This window comes from Onychostruthus taczanowskii, unplaced genomic scaffold (assembly GCF_017590055.1).
Source record: "Onychostruthus taczanowskii isolate IOZ18803 unplaced genomic scaffold, ASM1759005v1 scaffold25, whole genome shotgun sequence".
NCBI lineage: Eukaryota > Metazoa > Chordata > Aves > Passeriformes > Passeridae > Onychostruthus > Onychostruthus taczanowskii.
In genome coordinates this window covers 1888749-1912422 of record NW_024499796.1, presented here as the reverse complement: position 1 = coordinate 1912422, position 23674 = coordinate 1888749, and the positions used below count along the sequence as shown (strand labels likewise).

General features: G+C 49.7%; 1 protein-coding gene across 13 annotated transcripts in view; it reads right to left on the bottom strand.

Annotated features, from left to right (window-relative positions):
- Positions 1–23674, bottom strand: part of EHMT1 (euchromatic histone lysine methyltransferase 1) — a 119239-nt gene that overhangs the window by 57525 nt on the left and 38040 nt on the right. For 4 of the 13 annotated variants that reach the window (XM_041406641.1, XM_041406651.1, XM_041406643.1 and 1 more), the window contains exons 1-2: positions 7531–7549; positions 5790–5877 (exon numbers count right to left, since the gene is read on the bottom strand). In XM_041406641.1, the coding sequence (XP_041262575.1) occupies positions 5790–5835 (46 nt within the window). In that variant the 5' untranslated portion in view covers positions 5836–5877; positions 7531–7549. Of the gene's footprint in view, positions 1–5789; positions 5878–7530; positions 7550–8725; positions 8745–11614; positions 11780–13828; positions 13848–15280; positions 15530–21256; positions 21395–23674 lie in introns of those variants that run through there. The other 9 variants (XM_041406644.1, XM_041406648.1, XM_041406646.1 and 6 more) reach the window with 8 other exon arrangements.

The window sequence follows — 23674 nt, the reverse complement described above, 5'->3', positions numbered from 1 at the left end:
GCCAGAGCTGGGTCCAGCCTGCCAAAACTTATCTGTGGGCAGAGGCTGTCTAACAGATGTGTTAGTGTCCCCACCAGCCATCCTGGGCACAGCCTGAGGGGACACAGTCACCTCTGTGGGGACCCACAGAAACTTCCCATCTGAGGGAGGCTGGCTATCAACTCAAAACTCAGTGTTACTTGGACAGTGCTCTGAAAAAAATAAAGGCTTAAATGTATTTTTAAAGCTTGGAGTTCACTGCTCAGTGAAACAAAATAAGAAAAATATGTAAATGAGCCCTTGTACTCCAGGCCAAAGTGCAGCCATCAGGCCTGAGGGAAAAGAGACTGAAAAAGAAAATAAATAGAAATAAAAATATATTCTGCAACAAATGCACCACTATCTTATCTGGAACTTTTACACATTTTTCTGAGTATCTCAGTGCTGAGAAAGGTGGAAGCAAGACACTCTCTGCCTGTGGGATTTTCCATGCATTTCCAGAGCCCAAGCACAGCCAAGAGGCTTTAGCTGCTGCAAGAGAAACGTTTAATCAAAGACAGGGCTTAAATGAACTTAGCTTAAATGAACTAAGCAAAGACAGAGCTTAAAGGAAAAGCTCAGGATTTGGAAGTGCAGACCAAGAAGAGCATACAGCTGTATTTATACACACACACATCTCACAGATGTTCTACCTTAACCATCCTTAAAACACCACAGATCCCACAGCCTTTGATTCAATATCCAACTGTTCTGCTGGATAAAAGTGAGAAAAGCACCTGCTTTTAATCTTTGTGCTACAGCAGTTCCCTCCCCTCTTCCTGCTCTAACTCCAACAAAAAGGAAAACTGCTGAGCAGAGAAGAGCCCAAGCATGAAGATGTTGGGGCTGAAACCACAGAGATGAGGGAGAGGTGGCAGCTGGAGACCCTGAATCCATTGGGAAGGAAAGCACCCCCTCCATCAAGGAAGGCTGGAAGCAACCTGAGCAACATGACCCAGTGATGGCATCTCTGCCCATGGCACTGGGTTGGAACTGGATCATCTTTAAGGTCCCTTCCAACCCAAACCAGTCTGGGATTCTGGGACTGAAGCCAAAAACCAGAGCATTTTGAAGCCAGGAAATGCAGACAAATGTATTTTCAGGTAGAAGTTCCTCTCTGGGGTGAGTTATTGATGGTCTCTTCTTCCCCCCCAAGCCCTTGTGAAGATGGATTGGTGTCCAGGTATTTCCAGACTCAGATGTCACTCCTCCATGGAGCACTGTGACCCTGCACACCAAGATGCAAAAACAGGAAAAGTAAACTAGAAAACAAGAGGAATCAACTTCTGCTGTGAGTGCTCAACATTGAGGTTACACAGGTTGGGTTACTGGGATTCAGCACCTGGCCACTGGGCTGGGGATGCTGCTGGGGACTCAGAATCACAGGGGTTGGAAGGGATCTCTGAAGATCATCCAGTCCAAGTCCCTGCCAAGGCAGGGTCACCTGGTACAGGTAACACAGGAACATGTCCAGGTGGGTTTGGAATGTCTCCAGAGAGGGAGACTCCACACCCTGCCCGGGCACCTGATCCAGAGCTCTTTTTCCCTTCCTCATGTTGGGGTGGAACTTCTTGTTTATGGCCATTGCTCCCTGTCCTGTCACTGGCACCACAGAACAGAGTCTGGCACCATCCTCTGACACCCCTTGGGGATATTTATGTGCACTAATCAGATCCCCTCTGAGACTGCTCTGCTCCAGACTAACCACACCTAGCTCCTGCAGTCTCTCCTCAGATGAGAGATGCTCCAGTCCCCTCATCACCTTTGGACCCTCTCCAGCAGCTCCTTGTCCTTCTTGAACCATGAAGACCAGAACTGAACCCAAAACTCCAGATGTGGTCGAGTAGAAGGGAAGGATCATCTCCCCTGAACTGCTGGCCACACCAAAATGCCCTCCAGCCTTCCCTTGGCCCCCAGGACACAGTTTGAACATTAACAGTTAAACTGATTCAACAGTTTAATGACTCAGAGCAGGTTAAGAGCCTCATGAAACTCATTCTTCCCTCTGCCATGGGATGGGGCCCTGGTGTCACAGCCCAGCTGTGCCCAAGGGACACTCCTGCTCCAGGGCTGCCCCAGGCACATCCCTCCTGCAGCAAGGGTCCCAAGCCCAGGGAGTGCTTGGTGCACAGCTGGGTGAACGTGTCAAATCCTCAAGCATCACTTTGCTCTGCCTGGCCTCCTGCTGGCAGCCTCAGCAGGGGATCCCAGTGCCAAGTACCTGAGGAGAGCAGATTAGTCCTTCCCTCCTTTCAAGCTGCCATCCCTGCACCTGGGAATGCAAAGACTGCAGCTGCTCAGTGGAAAGCAGCACTTCCTGTGTTCACAGCAGCTTCCTATCTGCAATAAGAAGCAGAAAAAGGAAAAAAAAAAAAAGGTCCCTCCAGGAATTTAAACCCCTGACAGTCTCTCAAAGCAGACTGAAGTTTATCTGAGGGCAGTGAGTGTGCAGGTCTCACCCAGCACTAGGCTCCAGCACTGTGGCTCTTGTAAAGCATCTGCCTTGGGTGAAGGCTCAGAAACACAGGAGCAAATGGAGAATTTAGTTCCCAACACCCATTCCTGCTCCTTTGTGCTGCTGCTTTACTGGAACTTTCCACCCCTGGGCTTGGGGAACCAGAAAAGGAGTGGTTTGCCTTGAAAGGTCAAGGGAGACGCAGAGCTGGGAGTGAAGCACACGAGGAGAGCTGAATTCACTTGCAATCCTTGAAAAGAAACCACTTTTTAATAGTTTCTCTCTGAGTCAGACTAAAGACAATATGGCCTAATAAAAGCTTTTTTCCACTCATCTCCCATCTCCCTGCCCCCTTCACCACCCTGTCAAAGGGAAGTATGGACCTGAGCTCACACCCACATGTGAAACTGAACTGGAGCATTTCCCATGGACCACAAAACAGCCTCATCCACAGCTTTTTTCTATCTGCATTAAGCAATTTTACACAGACAGGGACACTGAGCCTAGTGAACAACTTCCACAGGCTGGGACTCACCCCAAGAACTGGAAATGAAAGTGCTGGAACATGCAAAGAGTTTGTTCCTACAAATACATTACATTTAGAGTTCAATTATTTCTCTTTATCAGGATGAAGGCAGAAGAGGACAGCCCAGGTGGGAACCACAGGGCATTTCTGCAACACCTTCCTGTTGAGGAACGGAGAACAGAACACCACAACTGCCCACCCAAGGGCGTCCCACCCTCAGGATGTTCCCTGAGAGCACGCACCCCATCCCAAACACCAACAACCAGATGCTGAGATGTCCCAAATGAAAGCTGAGGACCACCAGGAAGGGTCCACTGCCTCAAAGCAGCACATCAGTGAGGGCCAGGCTGGATGGGGCTCGGAGCACCCGGGTCCAGGGCAGGGGGTGGAATGAGATGAGCTTTGAGGTCTCTTCCAGCCCAGACCAGTCTGTGATTCTGTGATTATGAACTGGAGCAGCTCAGCTACCAGAGCAGGAGCCTTCCCTGCAAGAGATGTTCATGCAGATCTCCACCAGGATGGTGTTCATCAGTGCTGGAGGCAGGCAGTGCTCACAGGCACCACTGCAGCTGACAGGACTTGCTTGGGGTCAGACCCCTAAATGTCAGCCAAGGCTTCAAGCTACCTAAATTTCCTGTCTTGTCCTGGACTCAGGCAAAGCTCAAGTTTGCACAGAGGGGGAACTGGTGCAAGGCCATTCAGAAGCAGCAGTGGAGCTATGGGATGTGCTAACACAATTCCAGTGGGGATCTGACCTGTCCTCAACAACAGCAGGAGGCAGGAGGGAGTGAAAAGAGGGGAAAACAGAGCAATTCCCAGTAAGCTTTTAGCCCAAACAGCACCTTTAGTCAGCCTGTGGATCTGCAGCTTCAAGCCCCTGGAAGTTTAGATGTCAGGTTTAATATTGTCAGGTTACCTGCCAGGGGGTTTTCCCAAAGGGAACATGATCCAGAGCAGGTTCAGTCACACACTGCAGCCATGGCTCCCACCAAGCACACCGTCAGCAGCCCAAACCAAGCCAGTCTGTGCCACTGACAAAGACAGCAGCACCATCCTCCTCACTAAAGGGAAATGACTGTTCAAGAGAACTTGAAGAGAGGAAGCTGAGACTTCAGAGTGCTTTTCCAGTCCATACATCCCAGCTCCATCCCCGAGGCAGGAAATTGGGCTCAAAGAAACTATTCCATGCCATCCTGCAAGCCTGCTGGAATGATTTCACGTTCATGCAACAGTCAAAAATATGAATTCTGTGCCAGCACTAAACACTGTTATTAACAGGCTTTTGGGCTGTGAACCAAAGTTCTGGCAGTGATGATCCTCCCAGGATGCCAGCTGGGGAGTCAGGGGCAGCAGGGACAATGTCCCAGCACAGCAGCATACACACTGCAGTCTGTGACACTCATGGTGTGCCTGGGGAGTCAAGGACACCTTCTGAACATTCCAGAAGAACAGAGACTCACATTTAGGAGCCTCCTTTCCCTGGGAATAGAGCTGGACAATAGACTGGAGTGGTTGGAATTTCAGCACCTTGTGAAACCTCGAGACTGTCTCTGCACAGGGAGGGCTCTCAGCTTCCTTCTGATACAGCATTTGCTCCAAGTCAAAGTCAGCCAAGAGGCACAGAAATGTCTCTTCCCACCCTCCTTTTGGCTTTTTTACCTCCACAGATTCTTGACACCTTAACATCAACCTAGAGCTACACAAACAAGCTTTATAATTCTGAGCTAGGAAAGGCAAGGGATCAAAGTGAGTTTCCCCCAGAGCAACACAATCTCCCATTAGCACCTCCTGACACCTCAGACTTTGTCCCTGCTCTGCCCAGACCAGAGATCCCTGTGCCACCACTGCAGGCAGCAGGATTCCTGTGCTCCCAGTTAATATCCAAGCACCTGACACAGAATTCAGTATCTCTGCCTGTTCTGAGCTTTACTTTCTAACTACAGCAACTTGACAAAACATTATGCTGGACAGAAAAGAAAGAAAAAGCAATGCTGTACTCACACACAAGTGAATTAAGTCCAAAATTTTGCTTCTAGATAAGAGTAGGGATTTCGATGGGGCCAGTTCAGTGCTTTCATAATGCTCTATTATGGAAAGGAGAACAAAAATACACCAAATCCCTGAAGAGCTATGAGAAGTAACTAGTCCAGGAATAATAAAAAATTGAAAGAAAGGAGGGAGTTGGGGGAAAGATAAAGAGTGATGGGGTTTTTTTTTCCCTAATCCCATTGACACATTTATTAAGCCCTTAGATTTGTGTGCATGTAACTCAAAGACAACCCTGCAGGAAAAGACTTTGTCAATTGAAACTGTGCTGCATCCTGTGCACCAAAAGCTGCAGAACCCCCACAGGAGCCACGAGGTGTGGGGTGTCTGACCCCTCCAGCCACCCTGCAGTCATTGGAGCTTCTCTGCAGCACCAGAGAAACCCACAGCAAAACAGAAAGTCAACATTCCTAGAGGGAGGAAAAGGTCATTGTGGGGAGGGATCAGAGTTCAGCTCAAACCAGCCACACACAGGAAGTTCAAAGTAACTCCTGTGCACTTCACACCAACGCAGAAGTGAAAATTAGATCTCCTTCTTCAGGGGAGTGGTGAGGGATGGACAGAAAAGCAAATCTGCATCTCCAGTGGAAGAGCCCTGCTGAGAATAAACACAGGAGCACTGTGTTTGTGGGAGCACACCTGAGCTGCTGGGGCATGGAGCACATGTCCGAGCCCCCACTTCTGTCCCTATCACGTGCCCACCTCACGAGCCAGCTCTGACCCTCAGCCAGGGCAGGTGCTCACCTTCCTCTTTGTTGTTGGTGATGTCTTTCAGCAGCTCAGTCTTCATGCAGCCGTCTTTCCTTGGCTCTCCCTTACTCAGCACTGCTCGCTACGGTGGGGGAGAAGAAAAAATAGAAATATCAGGGTTGAGCTCAGTGCTCAGACACACAGTGCATTCAAAAGAAGAGACAATCATGGACACATCCTGTTTACAGCACAGCCAAACCTCCCTCTGCAAAATAAAGGCTGCCAGGAAGCTGCCACCAAGGCACAGGTCACAGATAAAACACGGCAAGGCTGGCCCAGGCTGACAGCCTGAGGAGCACAGGGGCTCCAGGCTGTGCCCAGGGCTGGCACCTCCCAGGTCAGGGTTGGATGCAGCCAGACAGATTTTCCCAGTGCAACGTGCCTGGGAATCCAGCTGAATCCGTCTGCGTGAAAGACATCTTGAGGAGGTGACTCTGACTCCCCCAAAACTTTTTAGCCTTTGGGTGGGGGAGGCAGATCTATCAGGCTTCTCACTACGACCCCGTTTACCAACATTTCCAGCCCATGTGCTTTTGGTGGCTTGGTTGAGCTTTTTTGCAGCTCATTCAAATGAACATCCAAAATTGCAAACCATCAGTCAGCTACAGCTACCTCCTCATTCACAACATCCATGTTTATTGAAGTTAATGAGCTCTATTTTTAATTCTATAGAAAGCAATTTTTCTTTTTCCCCCTCTTTATAAAAAAAAATTTAAAAATTACGTAAAAATGGAACACCTGCTCATCTCCTCTGCCTTTCACACGCTTGGCACCACATTGTTAGCTCAGGTTTGCAGCATTAATACCTTCTCGTTCTCTATTTTGAAGAAGCAAGACTGAACCAAAAAAATAAAAACCTACTACCAAAATAAACAAGAAGGAAAATGGTATTTTAAAAACCTGAACTAGAAGGGGTCTTTGCCACAGCTGTGTTTAAGGAGAGAACTGGAGAGGAGGCAGGGATGGGGAGTGCCCTGCAGAGCTGGGGTTCAGCACTGCCGACGCCACAGCACAAGAATAAGCCCAGGTCAAGCCAACTGCTGTAGGCCAGCACAGGGAGCAGATGGTGCCTGCAGCCATGCAAATCACAGGGTTTAAAGATCACTGGGTGATAAAGAAAGAAAAACAACCTGCCCACCTCCCTTAGAGCAAGTGAGGGGGATGAGGCATGCACGGAGCCCAGCGTGGCAGCTCCCAGCCCTTCCCAGCAGCTCGCCCATGCCTGCGTGGGATTGTCCAGAGCTGGCAGGGGAGATGGGCTTTGGTGCTGCTGCTGCTGTCACCAGCCACCCTGCCAGGCTGGTGAACTCAGTGCAATGCCCTGTGCTGGCAGGAGCTGCAGAGCAGCCCCCAGCCCCATGCAGGGCTCATCCAGCCCCAAATCCCTGCAGGATCGCCCTGTCCTGCACCCAAATCCACCACGGCAGAGACACACACCAAGGGAAGGAGGGAGACAGATTCCTGGGTAAGCCTCCACCACCTGCCAGGTCTGGAACTAAGGGCACTTCAAGGATGGCTCCTGCAGCACAGGACAGAGGCTGTGGGTGGCTGCCTGTCCCTGCCTGTCCCCAGCCTGCCCCGAGCACAGTCAGACACAAACCCAGCCACATCGCAGTGCTCTCAGCACCAGCAATTTGTGCTCCAAGCACAGCACCTTCAGATCTCCAGTCACAGACCAAAAGGCTGCTGTGAGCACTGGAAAGCTCAGCTCAGCCCAGCCTGACACAGAACCTACCTTCAGCAGACACTGGCCAACAGCTTCCATTGAGAAATGACCATAAAACACAGCCCAAACTCTGAACATAGAGCAGCTGTTTTATTTATTCATTTGCTAACCATATCCTTGCTGCAAACATGAGCTTGTAAACCCTACATCTCCTCTAGTCAGACCTCTTGTAAACTGGGAATAACCTCAATTTTTCTCATGGATTATCCTCCTGCAAGACCTGAGCAAAGAGAGCTCAGAGTGCTCGAGGGCACCCCGGCTCCCACCACAGCCAGGGGAACCCAGGCCCTGGTCACAGGCACCAGCAGCAAATAAAGAGCCTCAGTCAGTCTAACAGGGACCAGTTTGTTTTCCCAACCTTTGTTGCAACAAGGAGAGGTCTTGATATTCCTGCTCCTCCACTGACTCATACAAGAAGCCCCAGGATTTCCAGGGGCCATTCTTCGTCATCTAAGCGTGAGTTTTTCTGTGTTTCCTAAGCAATATCCTCACTCCAGACATTGCCCATGCTCTCCCTTCCTCAGAGGCGTTGCTGCTGCTCGCCCATGAGCAAAAGCCACTGCAGGAACCCTGGAGCCAATGAAACCTTGACCACCCTCCCTGCTCGCTGCAGTCACCAGCAGCTCAGAGCTGCCTGCTCAGCTCTCAAAGCAGAATTCCCAGCTCCAAGAGAGAAACCATCACTTTTGTCCTTTGAGAGTACAAAAGCTGGGTGGCAAGGCAAGGCTGGCTGAGGTGGCATCTCCCAGGCTCTCCTGCTTCCTGCCTCAGAGACAAATCCCTCACCAGCAGAGGCGACAACGTTACAACTTCCCAACAAAAACTCAGCATCAAGGTAGAAAATAAAATAATTAAAAATAAAAATAAAATTAAAAGCCAACTGTGAATCTTGAAACATTTAGATCAGAAGGAAGCTACAGGAAACCCCTGCACAGCCCTTGAAGCCTCGTCCCCCCAGGCCAGCGCTCTCCCGTCCTTGCTCCATCGGCGCCCAGAACCGAGGGGCACCCATGGGGCACCCATGGGGCACCCAGCACCATTCATTCCCACCCAGCTCCACCCAGCCAACTTAGCACCAACTCCACCGCAAGTGTCAATACCTCCAGCTTTTGTGTGTGCGTGTGTGTGCGTGTGTGTGAGTGTGTGTTGGGTTTCCTTGCCCTCCCCTCCCTTAAATCCAGAGCAAACTTCCCTTTCTGCTCACCCTCCCCATGCCCCATCCGTCCGCTCCCGATTGGCAGGGAAATCCTATACCCACCCTCCCCGCCGAGAAATGTCTGCTCTTGCAGCAGTCCCAACAAAGCCAACTGCCAAGCACACGCTGCTTCACAATAAAAGTCTCACTCGCTCCATTTATTTTTTTCCTCCTTTCCCCCTTTCCCGCAGCCGTCTGCCTCCATTCCCTCGCCCACCCCAGACTGATTATTAACCATCCGTGGCTGGAGAACCTCCATAAAGAGCACACACAACCAGCCACGAAGCATTCTTGCCCCCCCCCAACCCTTAATTTTTAGGTTTCAAATGGTAGAAAAAATTAGTGCATCTGAAGAAAGACTGATTGGGTCTTTGAAAAGGCTTTAAGAGCCATGAGGAGCCAAGCAGAGGAGCTACTGCTGGTTTAGTTTTTTCCTCTCTGCCTCTGTTTACAAGAAAACAAGCTTCCTCTCCTCCATGAGGTCTTTGGAGGGGATGGAAGACAGGTCAGACCGGCCAAGGAAAGGCTCTGCAGCATTTCCAAACCAGATGATGACTACAAACTACAGTGGTGCCTTTAAAATAAACAAACAAAAAAAAAAAACAACAAAAACCAAAAAGCAAAAAAAAAAAGAAAAAAAAAATAAAAAGCCCATTAAAAAAAAAAAAAAAGAAAAGAAACAGGGAAAAGAAAGAAGAGAAAAAGAACAAAGCTGGGAAACACAGAAAGAGCTTTCGCAGCCTCCTCTCCTTGGTATTTTCATCAGCCATCAGGGTGCCCTTCGCAAAGGTCCAAACAGGTTTTATAGGCAAAGACAACACATGCACAGCAAAACTCCAACATATTGCAGCTTACCGAGCCCAAGGGACCAGAGTTACATCATGAGCCCGAGCTCTCTGCTCTCCCGGCAGCCCGGGAAGGAGCGCAGGCTGAGGTGCCAAGATGTCTACCTTCACCAGGGTCTTTTTTTTTTTTTTCTTTTTTTTTCTTTTTTTTTTATGTCTTAAAAATCAACGGTCTGGGAACCCGAAGCTCGCAGCAGCGTTACTGTGAGCAGAGCTGTGCACACACAGCAGGTCCACCTGGAAGAGGGCTGGGAGCAGGAGACCCCTCAAATGCCTGTTCCCATCCAGGGCAGCGCATGCACCAACACCTCTGCGGGATGGACAGCACTGATCCTGCCTGGACCCAGCCTCCAGCTGGTCACCAACCCCTCCGAGGTGACACGAGACCCCACTCAGGACACGGCCCCAGGAAAAGCTCCCACCAGCCAGGAAAATGAGGGCTGCAGCAATGCTGGAGCAAGGCAGAGGCAAATCTCTCAACAAACGATGCAACTCGAGCAGCAGCAGATTCTTATTCACTCATTTTTTCCCTCCTTCTCCTAAAAAAAAATATAAATTGAAATAACACAACCCAAACCAGCCTGCTCATAATAACCTTTGCCTTGAAGAGAAGACAAACATTTTGTAGTTAATTATATAGGAAGTAATGATTAAGAGAATGCTTGTAGAGAGTGTTTCTTTTGTAGGCACGGGGAGGCTGCTCATTGCAGATCTCAGCTCTGTGCTTGGGTAAGGCCTGGGCTCAAGGCTCATGGGGACACTGACCACGGGCCTGTCATTAGAAACAACAGAAGCATTTGATCTGGAGAAGGAAGGAAACACAACCACCAGCATACCTGGCCTACAAAGCAGTCACCAGTCTCAAAGCTCCTTTTTTTCCGGCTAAGGCCACTTCCTTATAAGCCTCATGCAATCATGTGAACATGGAATTTTATCTGCAGCTCACAACAAGCACTGCCCTCAGCCTGAAGTTTGCTCCCAAATCAAATTCTTTGCAATTCTTTTGTCTCCTGAAATCCTTTCATCCAGTCTATTCTCCATAGAAAAGAAACATTTCCTTCTCAACCCCCATGTCCTCTCTCCTATTCCAGCCGCACACGTCTACTCCCTGAGAAGGGGGGAAGCACAGAAAGAGGTGCAAGTCCCTGCATGCAACAGCTGGGAACACGGAGACACGTGCACGAAACACAACAGGACTTAAAGTGACTTCTCCCAAGACAAGGCATTCCACGACGGCGTGCAGGCTTCAGGCAAGGGGGGGTCTGCAGAGCCCGTGCCCTCTTGGAAAGGGGAGATCGATTTACACTTCCTCACTGCTTCCAGGCCCATCTAGCTGCATCCCAGTAGAGTTAAAGCCAGTGCAACTTGTGTGTGCAGGCAAATGTAAATCCAGAGCAGACAAAGGCGTCCCCTCCTTCCACAGGCTGAGGGTAGCAAGGAGTCCAGCTGCTGCCTGCCCTCTCCTAGGCCCCAGGAGGGGAGGGGGGGAAGAAAACCCTAAAATGGAGATCAAGATTCATCACTACCTCTAGCAAAAGCAAACCAGCCATTTCAGAAACACCCAGTCCCCAGGAACTGGCTGAGCCAGGACAAAACCAGAGCACCAAGAAGAGCCTGGAGCAAGCAGATTCCATCAGTCCAGGGCAGGGGAGCTGGGAGGCAGCTCACCCCCATCAACGGGGCTCAGGTACCTCTTCAGCCCCCACGCTCCTCTTCCTCCCACCCCAAAGCACCGCAGCCGGCGGAGCAGGTCCCTGTCCCCCTGCCCATCCCCATGGTGCCCAGCCAAAGGGCACATGGGGCAGCAGAGGAGGGAAAGCCTCTCGTGGGTTCCCATGGGACCACGAGGGCCTGGCTGAGCTGCCCACACCACCTCCACCTGGGTCACCTCCGGCCATCGAGCGGCCAAGCAGCGAGACAGCGGTGCCTGTGAGCCGGGAAAGCGGACGGGGAGAAGGAGGGGAAAAAAAGACAAAATAATAATGAAAATAATCATAATCATAAAACTTGCACCCTCGGGCCTGTCCCTCTAATAACTACAGCAAAACCTCACCAAGGCCTTACTCTGCTGGAGGGCGAGAAAGCGACACAGCGCTGCCCAGCACCCGAAGTCCTGGAGGTGGGAGATCCTCACACCCTCTCCTCCATGGCCTACGGGCTTCGTCCCCGGCGTGGGGCCTGGTTTTTCTGCTCTGTCATTAAGAGTGGAGCCTGGTCTTTTCCTTCAATCCCAAGAATTGCACGGAATTAGATCATCTTTCTGGCTCGCCTCCCCCTACAGGCAGCTCCCGAGCATGCTCAGCGCGGCCGCGCTGCCATTTCATAACCGCATTGTTTACGGACACACGGACCTGCCATCTTTTGACAGGGACACAGGGCCCGTGTCCCTGCCCAGAGCCCCGGCCCCCGCCACAAACACCCCCTTGGGGGCAGGCAAACGGCGAAAGCATGGGAAAGTAGAAGCCTGGGGGGTGATGGTGATGGGTTTGTTGTTTTTTCTGATGGTTTTTGTTTCTTTTTTCTCCTTTTTTGCTCTTTGATTTAGGTGAAAATCCACGTGCTTTGGAGGGAGAGGTTAACCCCTGTGGGAGCTGTGGGGAGGAGGAACTCACACGACTCGATGCAAAATGCCAGCCATGATTTTTAGCTTCTTCAAATCACAACTGTGCTTCGATGACACCTAAAAATATAATCCCCAGCCCAGTCTGCCATCCTCTGCCGAGCCTTCCTCTGTGAGAGAAGGGGCTGGAAATATGGTATTTCCCTTAAATAAACAAGTTGGCTTAGTCCCAGCACATACAGTTTTCTCCTTTAAATGCAAACCAGAGTATTTTTGCAGGCACACAGGAAAATGAGAAGAGGAGGAGGGGAAATGTTCTTCATTTAACACCAAGAACTCCATGAAAAGCCTTGCGAGGTTGCTCAGAGCTCCGCTCTGTTCCAGCCCTCTCCCTGTCTGTGCTGATCATACTTCACAGGTGAAAGCAGCTCTGACTTATGACAGAGAGAAAATGCCAGAAGAGCTGGAGGTTTCCTCATCCTTGGAACAAGGACAAGTTGTGAAAAGCTTCCTTTGCAAGAGCCACTGTGCTGCTCAGGCACAGTATGGCAGTGTTGCACGGAGGACACTTGCACGTCAGACCTTCTTAACCCCCACTGCCTCGACCCTTCTCCACGTCCTTCCCCCTCCCGATGGGGACTGAAGGAAAAACACAAATAAATTACCTGGTTTGGAGGATGCAAGTTGTTGTGTTGGAGTCCAGAATATTTTTTAAAAGCTTGCTCAACATTTTCTCCCCTTCTATATTTTCCTTTTCTTTTTTCTAATGGATGCTTTCCAATTAGCTTGTACAGTTTGAGAGCTTCACTCCTGCTGCTTTCCTGACTACTGTAAATCCTGGCAGGCTGCCCTCCTCCTCTGCCCCCCTCCAGGACTAACACCACCCTACAGCAAAGCCAGACACACATCCTCCACCCAAGAGACCAAGGAGCTCACAGAGGCACAAGAGGGACAAATCCCGCTGGAAACATGAGAGGCCATAAGGGTCTGCAAAGAGGGGTTGGTGTCAAAACTCGGAATTCAGAGGACTCAGAAAAAATAACTGGCTGAAAATGGGAGTTGAGGATTATAAACTCAGGGATTTGTTTCCATATCACTGACATTCCATGTCACTGCAGGAACATATGGTCCTCCAAGGCTTGCAAGCAGGGAGCACACGCCATCAGTGCCCCGAGCCTTTGGGCTGACCGCAACACACGGTCACTCCCCCGCTGTGGCCATTCCTCGACCACTCTCAGCTCCAGGAGCAGGAAGGCAAGAAGGAAAAACTTCAGGGAAAAGCAGCAAAAGGAAAACAAAGAGAAGCAGCAGGAACCAAGCCAGCCCTCCCCCAAACCAGCTGGCCAGGAGAGTGAAGCTCCTTAAAACTCCTTGTTTACCTGAATAAAACAACTCACTGCCATTGCATGAGGTGCACACAACACTCTTTCCTTAGGAGATGACACCACATGGGAGAGCTCCCAGGAGCCAGGTCATGGAGCTGCCTCTGCCCCCTGCCCAAGGCTGGTCTCACAGAGGCTGAGCTGCAGGAATACGCACCATGTGTGCCACAGAGCCTAGTTCTACCCAAACATGTTCTGGGATGAGGGCAAGAGCTTGTGCTGGCACCGCACAGTCAGTTAAACACATGAAACAGAACAAAACCAAGACCCAAAGGCCCCACTTTGGGCTCTTAACCCTTGCTGAGAAGCAGTGCCAAACCCAGACCTCGGCAGCTCTCTTCCCTCCAAAGTAGGTCAGGCTTTTCTGTGTCTCTGCAGACACTTCCCAAGGGCCCCAGCCGGCAGGGACAGAGCGTTGGGCGCTTCTGGCCGGTGCCACACCGGTGTCACCACCACACAGCAGCACAGCTCCCACGCCTCAGTGGGTTTTTGGTTGTCTCCTCAGCCTTCATCAAGCCCAGAGCCCATTTTCTCCCTGGGTGGAGCTGCTCAGGCAGCAGGTCAAGGCCTCAGCTCTTCACTGTTAAAGAGAAATCTCAGCTCTCTCCTCGTGACTTCTGATGCCTTTTCCTTTTCTTCTGAATGATGAACAACGAGCACATTTATAGTCCAGTGGAGACATGACAGATATTTAGAATCGGTATCACAGATTGTCCTGTGTAAGCTCTCTAATCTTTTAAATGCCATCTTCACATCTTCCTCCTTGATTGAAAATTCAATATTGTGTCTGCATTGCAGCTTTGAGGGTCTCCCTGGAGCACAGCAAGCTCAGGTCAGTGTTCTGCAGGGGTGTCCGTGCCTTCCAAGGCCTTGGGACCTTCTCTGTCCATCCCAAATGTCACTGAGGTCTGTGACAGCCAACAGAGTTCTTGCATGTAACACAAATCACAGAGGGAAAAAAAAATCCCAAGGGCAGAACCAGGGGGCTGAGTTTTAAAAGATGTTGCAGGCATGGACCTCCTGCCATGAAATCAACCAGGGATGTTTCCTTTTAATCAGTTGTTTCCTTGGATTGCTACTATGAAAAAAAAAAAAATAAAAAGAAAAAAAAATAAGAGAGAGGGGAGGAAGTCACCCCAAAATAAAAATGATTGCTTCTTCCTGGTAAAATACTGTTAGCTCTGGCCTCCACCCAAGTGAGCCATAGGCAGAGGCTGTCAAAAGAGACCCAGTGAGGAGGTGCCATGTGGCCACAGGCCCTCTCCATCCCTTCAGAAGTTCAGTCTTCAAGCAGCTCGGGCACCCCAGGCTTTGTGCCTTTTTCTTCTAAGAGCTACAAACAGGGAGGGCTCCTTGGAGAATTTTCCAGAAACTTCACACTTAAAAATCACAAACAAATCCTAAAAACACCAAAAAAAAAAAAAACCCAAAACCAAACCAACCCCAAGCGAGCCTCCCCACCCCAGGAGCCAAACGAAAGGCACGAGGAAACAAAGCCCGAGGTTTGCCGGCGGCGCTGCTGGGCACCGAGGCCCCTCGGAGCCCATGGAGCAGCCATCCCAGCAGGACGGGCCATCCCAGCAGGATGGGCCATCCCAGCCCGCCCGCACGGGCTGCCACGCGCAGGAATATCCAAACAAATGAACAAACAACCCCGGCCATGCTTCCCCGGCCTCTGCTCCTCCTCTCCTCTCCAAGGCTTCTCCTTCCCCGGCAGGACGCAGCCTGCCCTGCCAGGGCCTCGCCAGGCACGGGAGGTGGACGGACCCTGCGGTACCTGCGGGCAGCTGTTGTCTTCTTCTGGTGAAGACTCCAAGAGTTGCATATTCCAGATCCTCATGAGCAGTGATTCAGTTTCTGCTCATGTGATAAAGCTCCCTCTACAGAGTGAGCATGCCCAGAAGAGCCCATTTCACTGCTCCCTCCACTGCAGCCATTTCACAGAGAACCTGCCGGCTCCAGGGCGTCCATTGGAGCGCGATTATCCCGGGCATCCCGGGGACGCACCGGTAATGCAGATCATCTGTCAACTTTCTGACAGGGCGCCAGGCCTCAAAACTGATCACTCGCCTGAAAAAAAGAGAAAGCTTTTTAAACCAGAGTGCTGTCTCGTGGCCTTCAAGAGTAGCACTTGCCCGTGGGAAAAGGAGAGGCAGGAGGGACAGGGAGGGATGTGAGTGGCTTGGGGATGTCCCTGGGCTGATTTTGTTGTGCTTAACAAGGTCCTCGACCTCTGAGAGCTGGGATGAAGGCACATGGGTTAAACTGATGCAGTGAGCAGTGTCCAAGACAGTGTCTTCGAGATCTGAACTGCTGATCTGAAAGGGGAGATCATTTTCACTTTGGGGATTAATAACCTGACCTGGTACAACTGACTTTGAAAGGGTATCACAAAAACAGTCACGGAAAAGCAGGGGGGGAATGGAATGAAGAGACCATGGATCCATCCTCATCCTCACCCTAACGAAGGGATAGTTCACTACGAGGCACAGGAGCTCTAAGCTCAGCCCGTGTCAAACCCTACAATACTACTGGCCCCAGCCAGCAAGATAACAGAAGAAATTTTAGTTTCAAAATAAAAGTAGTTTGTCACTGTTCCACTTCACAATTAAGCATAAACTCTTGGCAGCCTTCATATCTGCTCAGGCTCCCAGTAAAACTGCCAGAGCAGCTCGCAGGAACATCTGTAAGCAGAGCTCGGCTGGAAGGGATTCAAGGAAGACTGGCATTTATCGGAGGCAGGAGCAGGAGGCTGCTGGAGCCGGGTGTCAGGCTGGAGAACCTCCCCCCGAGCAGGGGGAGGGCGGCCGGCAACCTCGGGGAAGAGGCCAGAAGGAAGAGGAAACTCCGACATGGCCCGTGGCACCACCCGCGTGCTCTTGGCCAAAGGAAAAACAGCTTTCCAGAAGAGGAGAGCACCGGAGAGCGTCCCCCTTAAGAGAGAGTTCTCTTTAAGAGTAGAAGCTACAGTGAAGATGAGTGGAGTGAAATGTGTGACAGTGAGCTGGGGAGGGCAGGGAGCAGCCTGCACTGTAGGGAGGAACAAGCCATCCAAATCCGTAGGGAGCTTTGGAGGAGCCTGGGGATGATGTTTGCCCTGCCCCAGCACCAGGTGAGTCCAGGCCTCAGCACAGCACAACAGCCATGGCAGGAAACATCCACAAGCCACGTTTCCTCCAGTCCCAGCAGCTCTTTCACCACCGTGGCCAGGCATGTTTGCAGAGCTGGCCAAAATTAAAGCAGCAAAGAGCTGCTACGGATCTCCCTCAGCTGTGAGGATGTTGTTTTCCTCTCCACACTCTGGAGAAGTTTCACTACTAAACAGTTAAAACACACAAGGCTAAATCGAGATGATTGAAATTCACAGGCAAGGAGTATCTGAGGTGACAGTATAAAGAAAGGATCGCTCTTTCACCCACCGGGTTTTCATTTGATGTGAATCTTAAGTTTTAATATACACAAAATGAGATTTTTCTGGCCTTTCTCTCAGTCGCTGAGAGGTGTAGAGGTAACTCATTTAAAGACAAATTCAAAATCCCCAAACAAAAGCAACAAACCCCAGCTATACAGACAGAAGTTGCATTATCCACCGCATCAAAAGATTACTGTACTTCAAACCAAAGATGGCTTTAAAACAGTTGATGTGCTGCCTTTCCTTGCAGCACGAAATTACCAAGCTTTCATTAAAAGCCCAGAAATAGAAACGAAGATATTAACAAAGGCAGTGTCAATGATCCAACACAGTCAACATTCCCTTTCTGAGATAAAATAATGCCGGAGAGCAGCGGCACAGCCGCAGCCTCCCCACTGCATCTCCACACCAGACATGTTTTCACTGCTGAGGTTAAATATACACTGAGAGCAGATGCTACCAGAGACGCTTTTCACATCTCATGGCCATCCTTGAAAGCACTAAACACTGTTTAGAAACAAAAAGGAGAAAGCAGAGCTCATCAGGGCACTGCAGATGCTTCAACAACCAACTTGAGTAAAACATCGATCGATCGTAGCAGCATCTCTGCCACGGGGGATGCCTGGGTGTCACTCAGTGAAACCTTACATTTCTGTCATCCAAAGGAGCAAGAAGCTTCCAGGGCACAGCCATTGGCAGTGGGAGAGGTGCTTCCTGCCTGGGACCCCCCTGTGCCACCTTAGCAAGGGTGGGGTGCTGCACACCAGCAGCCACAGTCCTCTTTCCAGGCTGGCTGTGGAAGAGGTTTTGCTGATGGTGGAGGATGAGAACAGGCCCATGCCCCGAGAAGCTGTGCCCTTTCTTCAACCCAAGTGCCTTCCAGCAGCCTTCCCACCACAGCCAACACCCCCCTTTCCAAACATTCCTGCCAGGGCCCACAGGTTACAGGGTATTTTCACTCCATGGCTCTCCAGCCTCCCTTCTCTGACTGCAGGCTCTAACACCCCTGTCAGAAATCCCACATTTTGAGGAGGAAGGGAGCAGCACAAACACCTCCCTTCACAAAGGACACCAGGTTCCTCAGGGCTCTTGTTTAATGACACCATTAAGTCCAGCATTTTCACAGCTCCCTTGCAGGGGAAGCCCAAGTGGGAGGCAAAGGGAGGTTTTTCTTTTTATAGGCAGAACAATATTTAGCTCTGCAAAATACAGAGGGTTTTCCTTATTTCCTTTTTTCCATCAGGCTCCTCTTCTTGCAGACCCTCCAGCTGATCAAATCTGATGCTCCCTTTCAGCCTCCTCGGATGCAATCCCAAAGCTGAAGGGACTTTGGGTATGAGAGGAGCATTTCTGCTGGAATCCTGATTGCTTCCGCACTGCTATAAACCATTCTCCAGCTCCACCACAAGCTATTCAAACATTCCTTCTGCTCTTCAACTGTTATATACAACATTTTTTTAATTTAAATTTTAATTTTTTAATCCTAGGACACACTGGGTATCCATCCTCAGCACCCTCCCATGTCCACCTCCATGCTCAGGTAACAGCTTTGAAAGAACAGGTAGTCATTAATGCCTCTTTTGGAGTCAGAGCTTTCCCCATCTTTCAAAACCTGGTTTATGTCCCCAAACCTTTCAAGCCATCTCCCTTCCTCCCTCCTTTTCCCCAACAGAGTTGAAAACTGTTTTTACTTAATAGGAAACAATAAATGTTCCCTGAGATGCTGCATTGAGTAAATCATACATGCTAAAAAGGAAAAAAAAAAAGGAAAAGAAAAAAGATCCTCTTGGACAGCAATTGAGATGCAAGCTCTCTGGGAGATGGTGCTTATGTTTTGATAAGAATATGCGTTGAATATTTCATTTACAGGGCAATCCTAGAACTTTATTTAGCAGCATATTGGCCAGACAGCTGTAATTTAGAACATACTGTATTCCTAACAGTTCCCAATTATAAATTCCTTCAGCTTTAACTTACAGTAACCACAGTTCCTTCTATTTTGGAGCTCTAAATCCACCATTTCTCCCCTTCACTCAGCTATGGCATATCAAGAGCTCCTACAGTACACACACAGCCTTGCTGGAGAAGGGTCCTAAATCCAGCATTCTCTACCCCCAGCACAGCGAGGAGGCTTCCAGCACACTCACTGCTCCACAGACCAATGTTTTATTGGTTTAATTGGGGACAGTGGCCCTATTTGTCAGTGCAAAGCCATCCTGCAGTGCCCTGCCAGCAGCAGGCTGGGAAAATGGCCGTGCACATTCCATCCTCCTCCTGCTGCAACAAGCGCTGGAGATCCTGCCAACAAAGCTCACGTGTTCAGCGTGGCCCTGTTCTTTGACCTCACACCTATTTTTTTTAAGGATTAAGGCACTGACATGAAAATAAGCAAGCTCTTCACTGGAGGAGAATCAGTGCTCCACGAAGCCTTTGTGTCTCTCCCCAGATGATGAGCTCCTGTGGAACAGCGCCTGTTGACGGCTCTCCCAGCCATCCTGCTGACTTTATCAAATTTCTGCAAGGAACAGAAGGAGCAGATGAACTCTGTAAAAACAAAGCTCCTGCCTCCATGCAAATATCCCTGGTTAAGAGGAGCGGAGAAATAGAGCGAGCATGATGTGTGTACGGAATTGGCTCCACAGACGCTGCTTCTCAGCAACTGCCATAAGGTGGCAGTGGGTCTTTAAGGCTACCTTACACCTTCCCACAGCACAATAGCAACGAGCACACCAGTGGGTTTCCAGCAGCTGAAACTGATTAAGTCAAATTTCCTCATCAAGGGAACCAGGCCTTACATGAAAACTTGGGGCTGAGATCACCTCCACTGCCAGAGTCACACAAGGAGAAAAAGCCACGGGGGCGAATTCTGCAAAGCCATAAAGGCAGCCCCCATCTGAGCCAAAGAAAATCAACCCCTTTTCCCTCTAGCTGTACAATCACAATGCTGTTTGTTTTACAGCAACGCTTCTCTTTGTGCATTCATCCAGCCATAAACAAGCCAGTGACCATTAAAGAGTAGGAGAAGTTCTGCCTGGCCAGCAAGCTGGGCTCCAGCAGGATTTTATGCAGGGAACATAAAAGCCAGCCCAGTAAGCAAGCTGGTCACCAGCTCAGCACTGGGCTGATGTAGCAAAACAGGCCCAGAAAGCAGCGAGGAAGAGTTGGGTTCACAGGAAAGATGGAACCAGGCAATAAACAGGCAAATTAGTTTAGGTAATGAAGTGACTCATCATGCAGAATGCCCATCACCTGGGACACAGCAATAAAATCAAAGCTATGCCAGGCACCCCCTGAGCCATGCTGTGAAAAGTGGCCAGAGGTGCCCTGAAGGAAGAGCTGATCTACCTTACAGCACAGAGCCTGTGATCACAGAGATTTCTGCTCAGAAAGTCAAACACAATAACTCTGTACCACCCAAGGATTCGCAGTGCTGACAAAGCAAACCCCGCGCCTTACCTGTACCTACAGCCAGGCCAGAACACAGGTGGGTCCCCCCACGTGTGAGGGGACAGGTCAGAGAGAGCTGATGTCCCCCTGCTCCACACCAACCCAGAGCTCCCCTACACCTCCACTTGCACAAACATCCAGAGCCAATGTAAATGTTTTATTGGCACCTCACCACACAGCGTGCTTGTACAACAACTGGAGTCAATCGGCTCATGCAGCACATACCTGCTGGTTCTTACACATTCCTTGTAAAAAGCTGGCAACTACGGGTGAAATCCAAGAGCCCAAGCTAGCACAACTCACACTGCCTTCCCCCAAACCCACTCACCAACACATTAAAGCCCTGCAAGAAGCACAGAAAAATCTCTCAGCCGAAGGAATAAACGTGCGTATTCCCTCCTCTCCATGCCACTTTGGAGGACCTGATGTGGCAAGGTTTGTTTGCCATCACTGGAATGCAAAATAAGTCTGAAAGAGGGGAGTTTGAGTTTAACATTCTCCACCCTCCCACAATCCCAGACGGATCTGGGTTTGAACCGCCCAGAGCAGGTCTGAGCCCTGCCAGGCTCCCCATTAATAACAATTAGCGCCCGAGCCCACGATGAGACGCAATCACGTGCCTGCCAATATGAAGGCTCAGCCCTGGCTGCAGCCCCTGCCTGCTGTCACCTCATGTCACCACCCTGACATTGCACAGGTCCCTTCTCCACGCCAGCCAGCAAAGGTCAGGATTCCAAACCCCTCCCCGCGGATCCGCAGGAAGCGTTTGAAGCCATCTCGTGTCAGTGGTTTAACTGCGCTGCTTTTGAATCAATTCCAACAGTTTGCACTCCATCCGGTCTCCTGGCTGCCCCAGCCCAGGGGCACGGCAAGGAACCGATGGATTTGCCCTACCTCCATCCTGGCTGCGGGTCCCTGCAGGTCCTGACTCCAGGCCTATCCCTCCTCCAGCCACAAATCCATCTCACTCCATGGGTGCAGCCTCCACCCCGGAGCATGCTCAGTACGGGCTGATCTTCAGCCATTTCAGAGCTTTAATGAAATGTAAGCATAAGGAAGTGTCATTAGCAAAAAAAAAAAAAGGTGCACGGTTCATCCCAATCCGGCCAACCTTCCTCTTCCCATCCTCTTGTCAAGGAGGCAAAGCTCTCGCTGCAGGGATCGCAGGCATTTTTAGCCAGCAAGCATCTCGTTTTAGAACAAAAGCAAGGAAAATCCTGTCTCAGGCAAGCCTTGTGCAAAAGGAGCATTTCCCAGTGACATTCAAACCAGCCAATTTGTCACTCTGGGCCTTCCACAAATTCCAATATTTTCATGAAATACCATTAATATTATTTTTTCCCTCCACAGGCTTCAAGCGAGGCTTTTAGCTGGCAATGCAAATAGTGCTTCCCAGCCATCTTAAAGCTAAACCTACCCCAGCCTACCCTGAACTCCTTGAAGGTTATTTTAACTCCACTTTCAAGGAAGTTAAACAGCAGGATGAAAGAGAAGGAAAGAGACTGCAGTGTAACATACTTCATGCTACGTTCTCCTAAGAACCTGAATTTTAAGAGAGGTTTGTTTTTCACTTATCAGCCCTGAAATTTCTCCATCATTGCCTTGTCCCCTCAATGCAGTAGGATTGTTTCAATGAAGAATTAATAGAGGATTTTTTTTTTTAATCCTTCCCAGGTTTTCAAACAACAAAATATGAAAGACACACAATGTTGGAGCACACTTGGGGAATAAAGTCCTGCATGCTCTGAATGATATGCACACGGAGCTTGACTAGTCCTTAAAAACTCGTATTTCCCCACATATTCTTTGCATATCCCCTACAGATCCCTCCCAGCTTACTAAACAACTCCAGAAAGCAAAGACAGTTGGTAAAAGTAAAGCTTTGCCAGGGCAAAAATTGGTTATTCAATCCCAACAAAGTTGGAACATATATATCCTGTTCCTCTTGTTGGGCCCAGGCCAAAACCAACTCTGGATGTTGAAATCTGTGAATTGTGTGTGCTCTGCCGAGCGATGCTCGCTTCCCGTGGAACACGAGCACTATCTGCTGCAGAGCTGGAGTTGGAGGAAAATTCAAAAATAAAACAAGTGACTTTATCAACACAGCATTTCAGGAAACACCGGGGTGGCAGCTGAACACCAAACCAGCTTTTTTCCCCGAACAAAACTTCCAAGGGAATCGCAACAATGCTACAGCCGCTCTGTACAACGCCACAAGCCAAGCTCAAGCCAAGATTTTCATCAGGCCCAGCACATCTGTGCCAGATGCACTACACAAACAACTCATGATGCTGCTCCCTCATCCCTTCTCTGATAAATTCAGCCCAGTCCTCACCACCAAGCCACAGCTTTTTAGCAAATTCTTTGGGCCCTCGGGAGCGCCAGGCAGCCTGGCACGCCAAGCGCTGGCGAGCTGCTTTTTACTAAAATATTTTTAGAGCAGAAACATTTGGTAAAGTGACCCAGGATAAACCACACTAGTTCAGTGTGCTGAGCTCTGCTCAGACCTCTCCTCCTGCTGAAGGATGTCACCAAAGGCCATTTGGCCCCAGGCTGTCCCTTCCCAGGACCTCCATCCGGGCCCAGATCAATTCCCTCCACGCCACACTGGGCAATCCCAGATACCGCCCAGTGCCTTCATTAAGCACAGATTGATAAACCCTGCCAACAAATTCTATTCCCATCCTCTGCCTTGCCTGGAAATTGGAGGTAGTTTAAAAATAATATTCAGACCATAAAATCCCGAGGCATGTCTGCTGAATCGAGCGGTGTTTGCATCTCGCACAGCTCAAGCATGTCAAATTTGTTTCCTTGGAAACAAAGACCAATTTGCAAGCATTGCTTTCTTCCTTTTTTTTTATTTTATGTAACGAAGACATCCATACCTGCAGCTCTTGCTGATACAAAGGAATTAAAGCAGATTCACCTACCAAAGGGTTCATAAGATAATTATTAATGTATTTCACTAATGAACCATTGGTTTGCTGCACTAAGGGAAAACCAGAGTACATTACTATTTAAATATCCCATTTTCCCTCAATGGATGCACACTCAAGGCATAGCATTTATATTGTTTCCTCGGGGACAGGCAGAAAAAAACAGCAAAACCCAGAGTGATTTCCTTACCCTGGGCTAGGGATGGTGGGTCCAGTGGAGGAGCAATCTAAGAGGGAAATCCTGTCCTGCTCCTGCCACAGCACTCCAAAGGACACACAGCCCAAACACACCTGCCTCCAACACAAACTGAAGAGTCAACACAAGCTTCATAAAAAACAAAAGTGATAACACCTTGTAGATATGTTTTGGCAGTTT